The sequence below is a fragment of the Convolutriloba macropyga genome, chromosome 2, assembly GCF_964194025.1.
Source record: "Convolutriloba macropyga chromosome 2, txConMacr16.3, whole genome shotgun sequence".
Taxonomy (NCBI): Eukaryota; Metazoa; Xenacoelomorpha; order Acoela; family Convolutidae; genus Convolutriloba; species Convolutriloba macropyga.
In genome coordinates, this window is record NC_134469.1 from 63803297 (window position 1) to 63820358 (window position 17062).

Consider the following 17062-nt stretch of genomic DNA (forward strand, 5'->3'; position numbering starts at 1 on the left):
GCTAAAAAAAAATTTTGGCAGTTCCCGCTCATTACAATTCTTATAAATTTTGAATTTCTTCGGAGGTCTTCATATTTCTGGAGGCGGAAATAACAACTGAAATACTCAGAAGTCACCGTTTCATAAAATTGATAAAAATTAATTTGCCTTTCTTTTTGGGCTAACGATAGCATCAGCGGAACAACGAAGATTACTTGAATATCTTCTTGTCTGTGGAAAAAGTATTTCATGCTTTCATATTTTGATATAATTGTTTCGCAATTTTGAGGGCATTTTGAGTACCAATTTGCGTGAAATTGGAAAAGTTGAAAGCCACCAGAGAAGCCATTTATGTGTAATGGGCGCAGTGTAATTGATCAGACATTATTTGCAATATTCTGCCCGTAGCGAGGTACATAGTTACCATAATTTCTCAGTTATGGTGAATGAACACAAGTTCGGTTCAACAGATCGCAGAGTTCAAAAGTATACCAAAATATAAGTGGGCTTGGTTTCAAAGGCACAACCTTTGCGTTCCAACTAAAAGTGTAAAGTTATCGCGACGCGCTGCTATGGTTCCAATTAAGCTCTATTGAAGTGGGTTAATTAGGTAGTATGGGAACACTTTACTTCACGGGGAAAAAGCTATATGAAGCAAATTTTTAATGAGGAAATGATAGTCTCAAGTGACCCTAAAAACCTCCAAACATTGTAGAATTCATTCTGACCATTTTTTTTCATTCAAACTAACAAATTCATACTTGTAACAAAAAGGTTAAATGGTTCCATGCAAACTTGTATGAAATTAATCCTACTGTCATTTGAAAGTCAAAACTGTAATGATACCTCACTAGATGTCATACGTAGAACTAAAACAATTGGTCATAAATATTCGCACATCAAGATGTTATCATGCTGATTTACTTTTTGAAATTTGTGTTAAACTATGTTTAAAGTTTGATTTGGTTCTCGTTGATCTCAGACGACCTAGTACTTTCCCCGTTTTTTGGTGAACAATTTAATAAATTTGGACAACCCATTAAATAACTGACCAAAATTATCTAGAAGCTTCCGAGTCTCGACCCTGAGAAGGCCCAGATTCGTCTTCTATTTTGCTAAATATTTTTTGCAGTTCCCGCTCATTTATCTCAAAAAGACATGAACATTTTTATGATAATGTGCTTCCAAAGATAATACATGCACCCAATGTATTTTGTTGATTAGTTAGTTATTTTGTTGGTGTATTTTGTTGGTTAGTTAGTTTACGAGCGGAAAAAAGATAGTTTACGAGCTTTTATTTTTTGTATTTATAGTGACAAGTGTTCTTCATTAATGTTATCCATTTTTTTGTAAACTTTCCTCACTTCGTAACATGGACATATCTACATGATCTGAATGTACAAAGAGACTGCTATGTACGAATACATATTCAACTAATAGTTGTTACTACATGTGATGGAAATATAGCAGTGATCATAGTTGCCAGACAAACCAATATAAAAAGAGGAAATTAGTTTGTCAATTTGGAAGAGAACTCCCGGTCATTTATCTCAAAAAGCCATGAGAGTTCGGACATTTTTTCATGTTAATGTCTTTGCTGAAAGTATAACATGCACGCAATTGTCTGTGTCTAAATTTTATTTCCAATGTAGCTTTTATATCCGAGATATTTTCCATAAACGCATACTCATATATGCAGTAGATCATTATCTTTACGGCCACTTGAAAAAGCCTTTTAATTACCTGCATTTATTTCAAAAACAAATTTTCGGTAGAGACAACCTCGGACAATGAGAACTTGGAAAAAAACTCGTAGTTTTTCAGTGGGAGTTTTTCCGATTAGTACCTTTTCGAGTGGCAATACTCTCTAAAACTCTCTGTTGTTAAATAATACCAGTTTTCGAGAAGTCAAGACAGTTCGCGAGAAAAATGCATCTCGTGTGATTTTACACGAGAAAAATTTCATCGTGTGATAAAAATTTACACAATTTTTCCTGTGAATGACCTTATGAGGAAAGTTGCTATTTTTAAAGGTAAATTTTTTGCAAGCTAGCTTTTAATTGTTGTATTGAAAAAGAATTTAACACAAAAAAAACAAAAATTATGCCGCTTTGTATGAGTTTAAGTGTTGAAATCCAAAAAAATCAAATTAGATAAGATTTGACTGGTTTTCAGACCTTTGTCTGTGTATTAGGCATCGAAAATACACACATTTTCATCCAGAAGTTTATGACCTTATGAGGAAAGTTGCTATTTTTAAAGGTAAATTTTTCGCAAACTAGCTTTTAATTGTTGTATTGAAAATAAATTTAACACAAAAAAAAACAAAAAATATGCCGCTTTGTATGAGTTTAAGTGTTGAAATCCAAAAAAAATCAAATTAGATAAGATTTGACTGGTTTTCAGACCTTTGTCTGTGTATTAGGCATCGAAAATACACACTTTTTCATCCAGAAGTTTATGACATGTCCGATAAAAACTAAGTGACAATAGAAGACCTATATAAATGTGATCAATGCGTTCAAAACATATATAGCGCACTAAAGAGTCATAGGGCCAAAATGCTTCTTCAACATTCCAACCTCTCTGAGTCTTCTCCTGGTCCCAATGTTTTTCAGAACTTAAAACTATATTGAAAAGGAGGATTTCACGCTATACTGGAATTTTGTGATTAGAACAAAAAATATTACTTAAAAACCAAAAAATGGGTTAAAGTTTAAAACGTTGACATAAACCAAATACAAGACAAAGTTCAAAAATCCATCAAACTTTTTGAACACAAAAATTTGCAAAAGGCAAAAAAACCATTAGCATTTTACTACAAAATCTTAGATAGATTGCATATAACTCCTTAAGAAAATATTGACATCCATCCTTTGTGAGATTAAGCCATTGGACAGGACTCAGGACTACACAAAAACAACACATACAAAAATACTAAAGAATTTAAACAATTCACGAATACTTTAAGTATTTTAGCTATCAAGTGAATTTTATGTAGTATTATTCAAATTAAAACTATTTTTTTAGTGAATATATAAAAAGACGATTCAATGCAACTTTTTGGTAAAGGGTACGTGTAAAAGGCAATTAAAAGAAAAATACATACTGACCATCAACAATTTTAAGGTAAATGTTTATTATATTGGCCCGGTTATCAAACGTCGGTTACATTAAAAATACAATAGAGAGATTGATATTTGATACCCAAGAATCAAGATGGGACTTTTCATTGATGAGACTAAGTTACAGTTAAACGGAATGAACGAAAGCGGGGAGAGAGTTCAAAGTTTTCTGCTTTTTTTAAATGAAAAAATTCACAGAAAACCATTAGCTGTAATCGGACGTCAATGAATATTTTCAACTATACTTCAAAACAAGCAATTGAAGCCTGTCATCACTTATAAAAATAGTTTGTGTCTAAACAAAGAACAAAAAGTACCGGCAAAAACCAGATAATCAATTAAAGTTGAGAAAAAACTGTCGAAGCCAATAAGAAAACAAAATATCTACTAAAAAGTTTTGTATATTGAGCCTCTTTTATTCATCTAATGAAACTGTCATCGTCTTGGTAACATCATAAGACGTCAAAAAACCTGAATTTTGAATGAATATCCAAAATTTTTGAAAATGGGAACAAAAACAAAGCCACTGAAACTTTCAATTTTAAGCAGTAAACATTTAATAACTGATTTAATAGTAAACTTAATGGTAAACTCTCAGAAGATAGTATGAGCTATTAAAACTATAAGTTAGCCGCAGAACATTTTTTTGCATTTAACTGAGCATTTTTTCAACGCCATTGGGAATTTAAATTTTCCACGTTCTGGTAAGGTAACAAAAGTCAAAACTTTCCAAAAGGACCAAAATTATAAACAAACAATCAAATATCACAAAAACTTCTGAGAAATAGTAAAGTCAAGGTCATAAAAGCAAATGTTAAAACATAAAACCGCAAACCAGACTGCTTTTTCAATCGGAAAAAATAATCTGATATCTGTAAATAATGGTAACGACAAAAAAATTCTCAGAAATGAGTTTTAAATTGTAGTAAAGTCCAAAATCTCCCATTTACTTTTCGAACTTTTTTATCGTCATAACAGCCATAATGGTGTCGAAACCATGAAACCATAAGCTGTTCCCTGAAAACAAATTATGTGTTCTTTGCATCTGATCTAAGCGCAAATTAAACTTTTAATTAAAAAGAAATTTGATATAAGTATTGACTGCCTGTAATTGAAAATTTAAAAAAATAATAATTGTGAAAGTTTTTTTAAAAATGGATTTAGGACAGTTTTGATTGAAAACAAACAAACATTTTTTTAAATCGTGGATCGTCTATTGATAATACTTTATAAATCCATTTTCAACAAAGAGTTTTTGAGAAAACATTTTGGTAAAAAATTCAGTAAAATAATACAGATATTGAACAAAAATTACGCTAAAAGTTAACGTCAAAACACGTCAAATATGCTCACAAAAAGTTTAAACCTCAATAACTCCTCAAAAAACGGAATTGAAAAAAACTTTTTAATTTCTAATTCTTCTCTCGGAGGTTTTTCTTGTGCAAGCACATAAAATTCTATACAATGAGTAAATTGATGGGTGAAAATTTGACGCAACTGGTTAACATTTTTTCTTTATTGAGATTTGTGGCAGATTTATCTATGAAATATCTCCAAGTACCCGTGACAAGAAATTTCCGTAAAAAATGTCAAAATCTGAGCGCTAGATGTCGCTCTGAGTTCAAAATTGCAACACGTCGCTACAATCTTATTGGTGGTCATCATTTAAAAAATTGCTCCTATTTTTCGTTCCATAGTGATCGCTATGAACAAAAAATTTATTCGGGATTTTCTTTATTTCGTTTTTTTTTCAGGATGCTTTTTACATTCTGTATTTATTTTGGTTTTTATATAAATTTTGCGAAGCTTGATTTTTTTCTCAAAATTTTGTTTTTCATTTCTTTTAATTCCTGTGACACCGTGTTTTTTCACGTCCTTATCAATAAAAATATCGACAAGATAAGTAAAGGAAGATACTCTAACTTTACAGAAGATAATCTAACTCTAACCTAAAGCTTTCTGATGTTGTATTTCTGTTTATTCAAATACCCTACAAATTTTTTCATTTCCATTTAAAAACGCAATTTGAGTTAATGGTTCATTGTTCAGCCAACCACTACGAACCCAACCGTAGCGTAAAATTGTGAACACCTTTAAATGGTTGAGAGATTATTGGTATGAACAAATAGTGCGTAACAAATTTTGCGTCGATTCCAATCAAATATTGAAACCCAAATTTCAGAAATCGCAAGTTTGAGGAAAAGCATGAAACAGAATCACTTACATAGATTAGTTTCTATATCGTTGGGTATCTCAGCCAGACCAACAGAAATGTTCCAAAAAATTAAAATCATACTATTAAGTTGAAATGTGACAAAAAATCTGTCGAAAAAAATGGCCCAGTCTTGTCAACTTTCGAAGCCGATCAACTGTAGTGTTGTTTGGAGAGAACCTTTTTGACAATCACTTGTTTTTTTTTCAAGTTCAGACTCTCAGATAGCAGGTGGTCAATACGGCCTACGCAAAAAAAATAAAACAAATTAATTAATTTTCCATTATGAAATCTTTGTGATGTTTCCTTACTGAAGCTAACATTGGATATCATGGAAAAGAGAAGAAAGTGCTGTAAAGTTCTGACAAAACTTACCGAGCACACCAACTGCCAAATTGATGGCACTCAAGTTCAATCCCACGATGCAGGCCAGGTTCGAATCTTGTCCAGCAGATCCGGCACTCTGCTTGGTCTGTTTGTACAACTTGTATATGGACATACTGTTGGCAGCCACAGTGCCTATGAGTAGAACTATCAGGTACCCCTCCAGCACCCAATACTTGATCATGCATGCGTTATCACACGGTGCAAACACCTTCTCATCATCCACGCCATGTAGGGTTGTTGACCCGTTTAACCCCGCATTGTTGTCCAATTTTGCTATCATCGCTGAGTTTATTTCGTCCGTCGATTCGCCACCCAGTTCAACTGCAGGCGCCATTTTTATGGAATCATTAATGATGATGTCAGCTTTTATTGCAGTAACGCCAGCGCTTCTGTGGTGTTCAAGGTTTCCTATGAAAAATGTCCAAAAGCGAGACAAGGACTTCGTATAAAGGTAAAAGTGGATTGGAAAGGAGCCAAATAAAAAAATATAAGCGCCAAATGAATGCTTGATTGTGTGTAAAATCTTCTTCTGCAAATGAGCAAAAACAATTGACGCGCAGATACAAATACAAGGAAGTGTATATAGCGAATATTTGAACGATGAATCTATAAAATGGCAGTTAGATAAAGGGGAATGATAATATTAAAATATGAAAAGGGAATAAAAACATCAGAGGAAATAATAATATTCCAAAGCAAATAACACACATTTGTTATACTAATTCTGCTAATTTTTACTCAAAAAACACCACCACCACCGCACACATTACACACTCTCGTCCCTTTGTACGGCATGGCGTGGTTCCATCACAGATACGAACTGTGCTTGCTTAGTTCTGTGAAGAATAAGTAAGAGGATGCGAATGTGTACTATCTATCCGTTTCCGTTCAATTTAATCGTTTTTCCGCATTTTTGGACGCTGACAGCGCAGCTAAGAGAAGAAAGAAAGCGAAGGAGGACACAAATTGAATAAATTGACCAATAGGGTAACAGTTGGCTTAATGCACATAACCAAATCTCTTTCAACTGCGCAGCAGAGCTTAAACAAAAAACACAAGGAACACGATAAGAGAGACAAAATGCATCAATTCAACTTTTCTGGCAGAAATAAAAAAATGAAAAATTTACGAACTAGAGCAACGATAGTCAGTCACAGGAAATATTAAGAAATACCTCCAAAGAGCAATTCAATTACGACGCGCCGTTTCTGTTTTTACCCAAGCAAGCTCAACATCATTTAATCTTTATCAAGATTGACATTTAACAAGGTGTGTACGAGCTGCTCAAAAAGGCCACCGCATTTATCAAACGTTCAATCAATCTATCAGTCTAGCTTTCTTCATAATTTCCTCCACAATTAGATCCCGCAGGCAAGTCAAATTGCATGCGGCGACACAGCTAATTTCATGGATCCATTCTTAGATCATTTTGTTCACACACAAATCCTCCTTTCTTTGTTCTAATACAATAAGAAACCGATCTTTTGAATACAATTCCAATGTACACCGCATTGTTATATGTACTAAAAAAGTTAGAAACATTCATCTGTGTGTTCTAATTCGCATCTCAAATCTACATTAGTTTAAAAAGACCTAAATTAATGTACAGTGGATAATAAAAACGCTTTCGTCTATTAAATCAGTTCATTAGCCCCTATGCAGCGCAGGAAATTGAAATTAATTTCAACTGCAGGAAATTAAAATTTTCTTCAATTTTGCTCAAAAGAACATATTATTTTGAAAAACTTTTCGGCCAGTTCTCTATATGGAATATTCAGACCTAGATTTTTCATTAAGTTTTGAAATAACAATAATGCATATAGGCTAGTCGTTTTAATCCTCAAGGTTTGGTTTCTCTTCTATGATTTGTTTTTTTTTATTCTCATGTCAAAAAGTTCTTGCTTGTTTATGATATCCAATGATAAAAGAGAATATCTTAATCAGTTAATTAATAACAATAGCACAAACTGTTCAAACTGGAAATTGAAAGCAGAAACTTGTAAAAAGAGCAAGTAATTGCTTAGGATTATAAAACATAACCGACAAGAGTAAAAGCTACAGAAAAAGTTGGAAATCTTCACATTGTGATTGCTATTAAAAGGTTCAACTTCTTTTCACCCCTATTCATTTAACCCCCTCTATCATTTAACCCCTCTATCATTTAGCCCTTCCATAATTTCATCCCGCCAATTAGCCGTTGACAATTAAGTGGATAAATTAAGCCCATGTTCGGTTGTGATAGATTCATATCAATTCTCAAGTGCCTCTGAGGCATAGCTATGGACCGTGAGGCATGGAAAGCTCTTAATTGTAAGTAGTTGTATGAATTTTCCTAGGGATTCATGGCGGCCAATATGATCTTTTCAAATTTTTCACACTAAGATCATGTGTGCAATGAAGGCGCATGCGCATTGAACGGTACCTTTAGCCATTCTAGCTGTTTTTTACCAGTGGAAGACTCGAATGAACATCCTCGCAGCGCAATGTTATCCTCTTTGTCATATGTACTAAAAAAAGTTAGAGGCATTCATCTGTCTGTTCAAGAACATAGTTTCAAACATTCGCATCTCAAATCTACAATCGTTTAAAAAGACCTAAATTAATGTACAGTAGATAATACAAATGCTTTCGTCCATTAAATCAATTTTTCACGAATGGATTTTTTTTATTTTTGGAGGTTGAGTGGTTTTACAGCTTCAACGTTTTCCGGGGGTTTATGTTTTTTGATGAGCGTTTCCTCGTCTAACAGATATGGTGCATTGTTCAAAACAAAATAAGCAGTACACTTCGTGGGAAACCATTGTAATTGACGTGCCAACACTCTCGGGCTGTTGGAAACAACTATCTTTTTAGTATGCTAACGCCATTAACTTTCATCCTGCCTATATCTTCAGCTGCTTCGAATTAATTGTGTGCTATCGTTCTTGCTATTGGGTGAAAAAGATTTGAAAAGGTTTTCTTATGTCCGTGAAGAATGGGTGCATCGCTTAAGGCTTTCTCGGCGTTTCTGAAGTGTTGTTTTGTAAAAGATTGAATCGATTTCATCTGATGCGAGGACCTCCGAAAAAGAGATCTAATGCTGTTGATTCATATTGGATCGGCAGTAGAGAAAAAAAGAGCCTTATGAATTTCTGAGCAAAAAATAAAATTTTCAATAAGGAAAAGTTAAGAAAAAAAAGCAAAACAGAGCTTCGACGCTCATTCTTTAGCAGACGATACTATGTTTCCCGTTCTTACAACTCTGCTATGCTACTAGTCTATACTCTATGGCAATTTTACAGTAATGGCAACAATTATGCGAACATAGCTGGCAGGCTTCAAAAAAATAGCTGTGGGAGCTTCGTCGGTTTATAGTTTCAAAAACCTGATGGGAAAAACAGGCATAATTAAAAAACTTAATTAAAAAAAATTGTATGTGCTTTCCGAAAGAGTTGTCTGAAAAATTTCAATTAAAGTGAATTATCCACAGTAAATGTGAACACCTCCAATTGCAGCTTTTTGAAGAAAATCATTTTAAGATTGAAGAAAATCACGCATTACCAAAAAATATTCGCTTAAACAAAGAGAACCTCATAAAACATTACCTGCACGTTACGCTCACAACTAAGTCGAAAGTGAGCAGACATAACAGGACCAAAGGGCTAATGTAAAACCAGGTTTTTCACTAATAGTTCAATTTTGGTTTCATCGAAAAAGTTTTTGAAAACTTCTACCTGGTGGTGCACGTTGCTCCCATTTTCTCTAGTAATAATTTGACACAATTGAAGGAACTGTTTGAATTTCTTGAACCCGATTCAGTTCAATTAATGACTGACGTAACTCGTAATCTAGCGTACAAGTTGTCCCTGGATTATAACAAAAAACATAAAAAAAAACCTAAATACAATTAAAATATAAGAGCACCTAATAGCTGTTTGAGTGGATGATGGAAGCTATTAGCGAATAAAATGAAAATTTATGAAAAAAACTAAGAAGTCAATTTAATAAAAAAAAATCCTGAAAATTGGAAAATGTGAACAGTTTGCCATGTTTCAGAATATCAATGATAAAATAATAGTGCTAAGCAAGGGAACACAATTGTACAGAAGCCACTAAAACATACAAGAGTCGAGTTTTTTGTGCTAAAGTTAAACCCCAGGAATTATTTTGGAAGACCAAAACAAATTTAGAGCACTTTGTTTTGAGTCCTTCAAGAGGAGCACTAGCAACAATAACTGAAAAAACTGCTGGTTAAAAACTTAATTCGTTAAAAAGAGAACCAGACATTTTTTTAAAAACAACAGCTTTCGAATGAAAAACAACTGCGATACCCAGAAAAAAAAACAAAAACCAGAATACAATTAAACAATATAAAGTTTTTTAAACCTCTTTTGAGTTCGCTTAGAAACTTTGTACGTAGATTTTCGTTGAATTCAAAAAAAAACTTGAAATGAAGAAAACCGAACAAAAAACAATACGCAAACAAAAAACTTTCTTAGATGGGCAAATGAGACTGATCATATCAGAAAGTAAAATGAGGAAAACTGTTCTGCGAAAATTTCTTACTGAAAAGAGGCTCGAAATAAAAAACTAGAATACTAAGGATCAAAAAGATGGAACAAATAAAGTTTTTTTAGAATCTTGGAAAACCTACGAAATTCATTGAATTTTAATGAACTATTTTGTAAAGTTTTGGTGCTAGTGTCATCAGAGCAAAAATGGCAGTCAAAACACAAACATTGCACCTTTAATTACCTTTTAAAGGACTTCTATAACTCTTTGCCATAAAAAACGAGATCTTGAACACCCAAACTTTGCATCATTTTTCAAATACTTTTGGTTATTGAGAGAAAAGATATCTAAAAAAGACAAAAAATGTTTGCCGTTTCTAGTCCCTCAGTATGGAAAAATTAAGTTTATATTTCTTTATCACTGAAAATTGAACAAAACGTAGACATATCTTTAAAGACGATATCAGCTCAAAATTATTCAAATTTTTTGACTTGTTAAAAACTAAGAGAAGGCTAATAAGAGCACCAGACGAATAAAATATTGAGTTTATTTGCTTTCAATGAACTGTTGCCCAAACTTTTCTGTGTATAGTTATTTCTCTTAAAAACACAGAGACACGCCTCACAAACAAGTACACAAAGAGAAACACACACGCACGCCCTCAAGAACACATACACAGCTGTACACACTCCCGGGATTACAGAAAAACATACATAGGCTAAAACACATACATAAGAATACAGAAAAACGTGACACTGACACGAGCGCGCATGCACCCACACATATACACCACACGCACTCCTATTTTGTTAATTTGTTCTGAAATTAAATTTTTGCGTGAAAAAGAAAGAAAAATTAAAAAAAAATATTAAAAAAACTTTTTTCTTAAGAGTTAAGCATTTTTTATAAGTGTACTTCGCCAGTTTGATACAGAGATGTGTTTCATTTGTGCGCTCCCCAGTATGTTACGCACCCCCGCAGTCATGGAGCACGTGCCATTAAATAGTAAATCATTAAGTAAGAATGCTGCATGTGCGTCTGGGGGGTGCAAGTAAAATGCACCACTAAGTTTAGGGGGGCATAAATTAAAAAGATCCCGATTCAGTTTCTTATAGGTACTTTCGAATGACATTAGTTTACTTTTAATTCTCGACGCAAAATTTAGATATTGACATTGGGCTTCTTAACAAAGAATAAAGTTCCCCTAGCATAAAGTACTTTGGGCTAGAGGAACTTTATTCCTTGTTAAGACACCCAAGGTCAATATCAAACATTTGCGTAGAGAACTAAAATTATACGAATACCATTTGAAAGCTCTTATAAGAAACCGAATCGGGATCTTTACAATTTATGCTCCCTAAACTTAGTGGTGCATTCTACTTGCACCCCCCAGACGCACATGCAGCATTCTTACTTAATGATTTACTATTTAATGGCACGTGCTCCATGACTGCGGGGGTGCGTAACGTACTGAGGAACGCACAAATGAAACACATCCCTGAACTAATCTGCGAAGTACACTTATAAAATGGCTTAATTCTTAACAAAAATTTTTTTTAATATTTCTTTTTTTTACGCAGAAATTTGATTTCAGAACAAATAAACAAAATATGAGTGCGTCTTGAGTGTACATTTGTCTGTATTCTCATGTATGCTTTTAGGTGTATGTCTGTTTTTCTGTAAACCCGGTTGTGTGTACAGCTACGTAAGTGGTCGTGAGTGCATGTGTGTGAGTAATTCTCTTTGTACTTTGGCGTGTCTCTGTGTTTGTAGGAGAGTTAACTGTACACAGAGAAATTTGGGTAATAGTTTATTGAAAAGCAAATAAACGTCTCTTAGTTTTTGATAATTTAAACAATTGAAAGAATTTGAAAAGGTTTGAGGTCGAATTTTCTGTTAAGACATACTTTTACCACTCTGAGGCACTGGAAACGACAAAAAAGTTTGCTTTTTAAGATTACTTTTATCTCAATAACCAACGTAATTTGAGGAAATGGTGCAAAATTGTGGTGTTCAAGATCTTGTTTTGTTATGGCATAAGAGTGTTTATGGCAAAAGATTATTAAGGGTGGTGTTGCTGTTTTTAAGTGTAATATACGAGGGGTAAACAATAGAATAAGAGTGCAAAAAAAAGTGTAATAATAGGTTTTAATGGTGTAATCAAAAGAGTGTAACAATAAGTTTTAATGGTGTAATAAAAAGAGTGTAACAACCATTTTTAATAGTGTTATCAAAGAGTGCAACAATAAGTATTAACGGTGTAGTCAAAAGAGTGTAACAATAATTTTTAACGGTGTGATCAAAAGAGTGTAAAAAATAAGTTAATCCACTCTTTTTCCACCTTTAAATTTACTATTTAATCCACTCTTTTTACACCAGTAAAACTACACCTTAAAATGGAATTCCACCCTAAGGGTAGCACTAACGGCGCAAAAATATTATTTTTACTCTCTTAACACTTGTTTCCCCGTTATTTTTCGGCAAGATCCTCGACCGGGGTGTCATGACCCTATAAAATAGGCCAATTTGTGAAGTATAGCTGAATCTTAAACTCTTTTAAAAATTGAATAATTTTTCACACTCAAGGTTTTTCGTTAAATCAGAAGCATCTGAAATCATTTTTCAACAATTTTGTTGGTGCTGAGATATATGGGCGTTGGATCAGAAGTAGATTTTTCCGATTAGGCAAAAAATACAGCAGCAATCAACTCACCTTTGAGGCACCAATAAACACTTGCACTAAGGCTTTCAACAATAAAGAGAAAACTAAATGACAAAAGTTGTGCTTAATAATTAATTAGTCTCTAAGAAAAGCAGTGAAGCTGAGCTACTGTCTAAAAGCTGCACCTGAATAATTAAGAATTGTCATGGTAATAAAACCTTATTCTTGTCAATAAACAATTTCTTGGGTTTACCGAAACGCTCAGGGCTTTTCACTTTGAGGATAACAACGAAATACAGAACAGGTCGCAGGTCGAACGTAGGTGGAAAGGTAGGCTTGAAAGGGGGGATGGGGATGTAGTAGTCGAAACAGGCCAGAAAAAGCAACTAACAGTGATTTTTTCTCTGAAATTCGTCCAATGACAAAGCTCACTATTTTTCCCAGAAGCATTTAAGTTTTTGGGGTGGGGGAGGAGGAGGGACGGAGGGAGTCCTTCGCGGGTTAAAGTAGATGGAATTACTGTTAATGCAGAGGAGCTGTGCAGGCGCCGGGTAGTAAGGCTGGGTTGACCTAAACAAACAATGCCCACAGGCTGTTTATTCTTCGTTCCTTTCGGGGCCATGGTCGACAAGATCACTGAATAAATTCTTAAGTATTCGAAAGTAGTAAACTAAATAGGAACTCTGATAGTTGAGATAACAAGAATTCACATATAAACATTTTTTTTTTCACTGCGAATACTCAATAATTTTATTTATTTATTGATATGTAAATTAAAGGATCCAATACATTATTTCTCATATTATAATAAAGTTCTATAAATACAGCGAAGTTTAATTTTCGCACGCTTACAGAAAACAAATTTGGGCAAATTCAACTTAGAGGAAGAAACGTTATCCAAAGGATTCAATCCATGCTGTTAATATCTAAAATGTCATGGAAACTCCAATGTCAGGATAAGAGACCTGGACTGTTAAAAAATCAATTCTTTGGTTTCATTTATCTTTATATAATAAAGAGTCAAGTCAAGACAAGAAGAGCGCGAGAGTCTGTGTGCGACACAAAGTTGCTACAAATTAATGATAGAAAGTATATAAAGAAACTTAAATCACTCCGTAGAAAAGAGAGGGTAAAGGATATTTTGTAACAAGGAAGATAGGTCAGATAATACTTGATAAGAGTTGACTAAATTTTAAAAGGTTCCAAGATTCGGCAGTTCAATTGACAGCTGCTTTTTTTGCCTGCTACACAATCCTAAAGTGAGCAGTGATAAAAAACACGGTGCTTCACCGAAGTTACATTTGCTAGCGTACAAAAGAATGATCCAGTAGCAAAACTAGAAAACAACTGAAAGTACGCAACCATTGAAAAATAAGGTTTTACCATGCAAAAAAATAGGCTGATTATTTATTTAAATAACTAGCAACTAGCTGTGTAAACTCTTACGAGAAGTTTATTACAAGTTCTTTTTCAACGTGATTGAATTAATTGTGTTTCTGCAATTTCTGTACAGCAAATAATCATTTAACCTCTCAACATCGACGTTGCAGCACTGCAGCTGACCACCATTTTGTCGAAACACAGTAATTTTTTTTAAAAATTGTTTTTCAGAAGCTAAGGACATGTTATCTACTCAGCATAAACACATCACTCAGTTCCAACAGGTCATCAATAGACTACAAAGAAGCCTAGTCTTGAGATGCCTTGGAGTAGTTTAAAGATACTTGGTCAGAAATTCTTCTCCAAAATTAAAAAAAACTCACTTATTTGACAACAAAAAAGGAATTAAAGACCAACAAATGACTTAGAGAAATAAAATCAGTAAAAATTTGAAAACATAAAATCAGTTCAGCATCTCATTGAATGTAACATTGGACACACATAGAGATAAAGTTTGCCAAATTGCTTCTGTGCATTGGTTTTAAACATTTGGCAAAGATGGGATTGTACTTAAGCATGGCGATGAGTAATTTCTTAACCCTTACGCCAATATATTTTGAACTAAAGCCACTGGCGTTGCTCTATAAAATTGTTCAATTTCTCAATTAAGTATTGAACATGCCCGGTCAATTTCAAATGGTTGTCAAAAAAAAGCTACGAAGGTTTTGTACATAAGTTTTCCTTCAATTGTTTCATCAAATATTTTGATTACTCAAGTTTTTTACATCAATTTGCATTCAATTGTTTCATCATATATTTTAATTACTCTTGTTACCTCTACTAAACATAACATCAATTGCTTTTTTAAAAATATTGTCATGGTTTTATAATTCAACCAACTGACAACGTCGCTTACGCGTTCCTGATAATGTATACTTTTATTCATTTCGTTCTGCAGAAGAACTGTGTCATCGGCAAATATTACAAGGTCAAGACCATTGAATTATCTCATTTATATGTAAAATGAAAAGTAGAGGCCCCAGAACTAACCCCTGTGGCACCACAACTTCAATAATATTCCATGATGATAGTTTATGACCTATTCTAACCCACTGACTTCAGTTTGAAAGATTGTAAGACATAGTTTTTGTACCGACCCTCTGAAGCCCAGATCAAGAGGTTACTTTAAACAAGTGTTTGTGGTTCACATAATCAAAAGATTTTCCTAAATCCAAGTATGTTGCTCCTTTTGCTGGAGTCTTCATTTCTCATGACTTTCGCATTTCAGACGCTGGCATGACTAAAGCTTTGATCGTGGAAATTTTTCTTCTCAAGCCAATTTGTTATTGAGAAAGAACATTATTTTTTGTCAGGAAACTGCTTATTTGAGCAAAAAAACTTTTTTCAAATAATTTGCTGATTGTAGGAAGGATAGAAAAAAGCTTAAAATTGTTTGGACTAAATAAATTTTCCTATTTATGGAGGGGAATAACTATAGCTTTATCCAAACATTCTGGGAACCCGCGCGTCCTGATGAAGTCATTAAATAGTACTGTGACTACAGTAACAAGCGAAAATTTTTTTAGAATATAATTATAAACACAGTTATGATCTTCTGAAAATTTGTTAGGCACTTTTTGACTTTTTTTGACAAATTTTTTTTGTTTACAAAGCCTAAAACCATTGAGTGTTTTGTTCTATTTGATCTCATTATTTGGGTATGACATGTGGAAAAAGGTGTTATCTCAGATCTGACTGCAGAAAAAAACTAATGAACAACTCGAAAGAGCTCTTGTCAATTCCTAAGGTGGATTTTGAGTTTCCTCCAATTCACGAATTGCCTTAAAGAAGATTTTAGATTTTTTTTGAGTTGAAATTAATTCTTTTTGACAAAAATTGCATTTTTTCCACTAGTTTTTGCAACTTGTTTCGCGTCCGACAGTACTTTATTTTTCTTTGTTTATTTTTGTTGGGCCGAAAAGTTTGGTTGAGGTCATTTTTAAGATAAGCCAATTTTTTAAGTTCGTTAGTCACTCCAAATTTAATTGTAGTTGGTTAAATTGGATACTTTATTTGGAATAAACTAATTTGTGGTAACCTCTGCAAGCCCATGAAAATTAATAAAATCAGCAATAAAATCATCATCAGCGTAGCGTTCTTCAAGAAATTTGCTTAAAAGATGATTTAATTTTAAATCTATGTTTGTCAATTTTGATGAATCATTGCGTGTTTTTTAAAGACTCACAGTGAAGGGTTGTTCTGTATCCAATTATAGTTTGCAATTAAACTTGAAGTGGAATAAAAATGGTCAGTGACAGTAGTCTCGATGATAGCAGTCTCGATGTCATGACTATAAAAAAATACAACAGCGTTGCTTTTACGGTTGGATCTCTTCCTTGCGCTGCCAATTGTTTGCCAATTAGGCAAATCAAACGCGCAGAGAACGTTTCTTAAAGAGAATAATTTACTGCATGATGTGTTGTGGTCATTTTTAAGACCACCACATAGGAAAATTAAAGCATCGCGGTTTAGTTCAGCTTGTCGCAATTGTCACTGAACCATGTTTCAGTTAAACATCTTACTATAGGTTTACTTCTAATGCTGATACCATTAGAAACTCACCAAAATTTTTACGTAATGATCTAATATTTTGAAGAAAAATTCTAGTAGTAATAGGGTGAGCAAGTCTCCCCGGGGGGGGGGGGGGGGTGTAGACCCCATGTATTAAGATAGGGTATAGGAGTAATTTTTGAGAGAGGGTCTACACTAATGTATTAAGATAGGGTATAGGCGGCGTACATGTTTTAAGATTAGTAATAGCGGCCG

General features: G+C 33.5%; 2 protein-coding genes across 3 annotated transcripts in view; one reads left to right on the forward strand and one right to left on the reverse strand.

The window, feature by feature from the left end:
- The window catches only part of LOC142334963 (uncharacterized), a 63007-nt gene extending 48666 nt beyond the window's left edge, over positions 1 to 14341 (reverse strand). Inside the window, exons 1-2 of the mRNA XM_075383292.1 lie at positions 12908 to 14341; positions 5638 to 6743 (exon numbers count right to left, since the gene is read on the reverse strand). Coding sequence (XP_075239407.1) covers positions 5638 to 6037 — 400 coding nt within the window. The 5' untranslated portion in view covers positions 6038 to 6743; positions 12908 to 14341. The remainder of the gene's footprint in view (positions 1 to 5637; positions 6744 to 12907) is intronic.
- The window catches only part of LOC142335402 (proteasome maturation protein-like), a 517526-nt gene that overhangs the window by 116343 nt on the left and 384121 nt on the right, over positions 1 to 17062 (forward strand). The window lies entirely within an intron of this gene.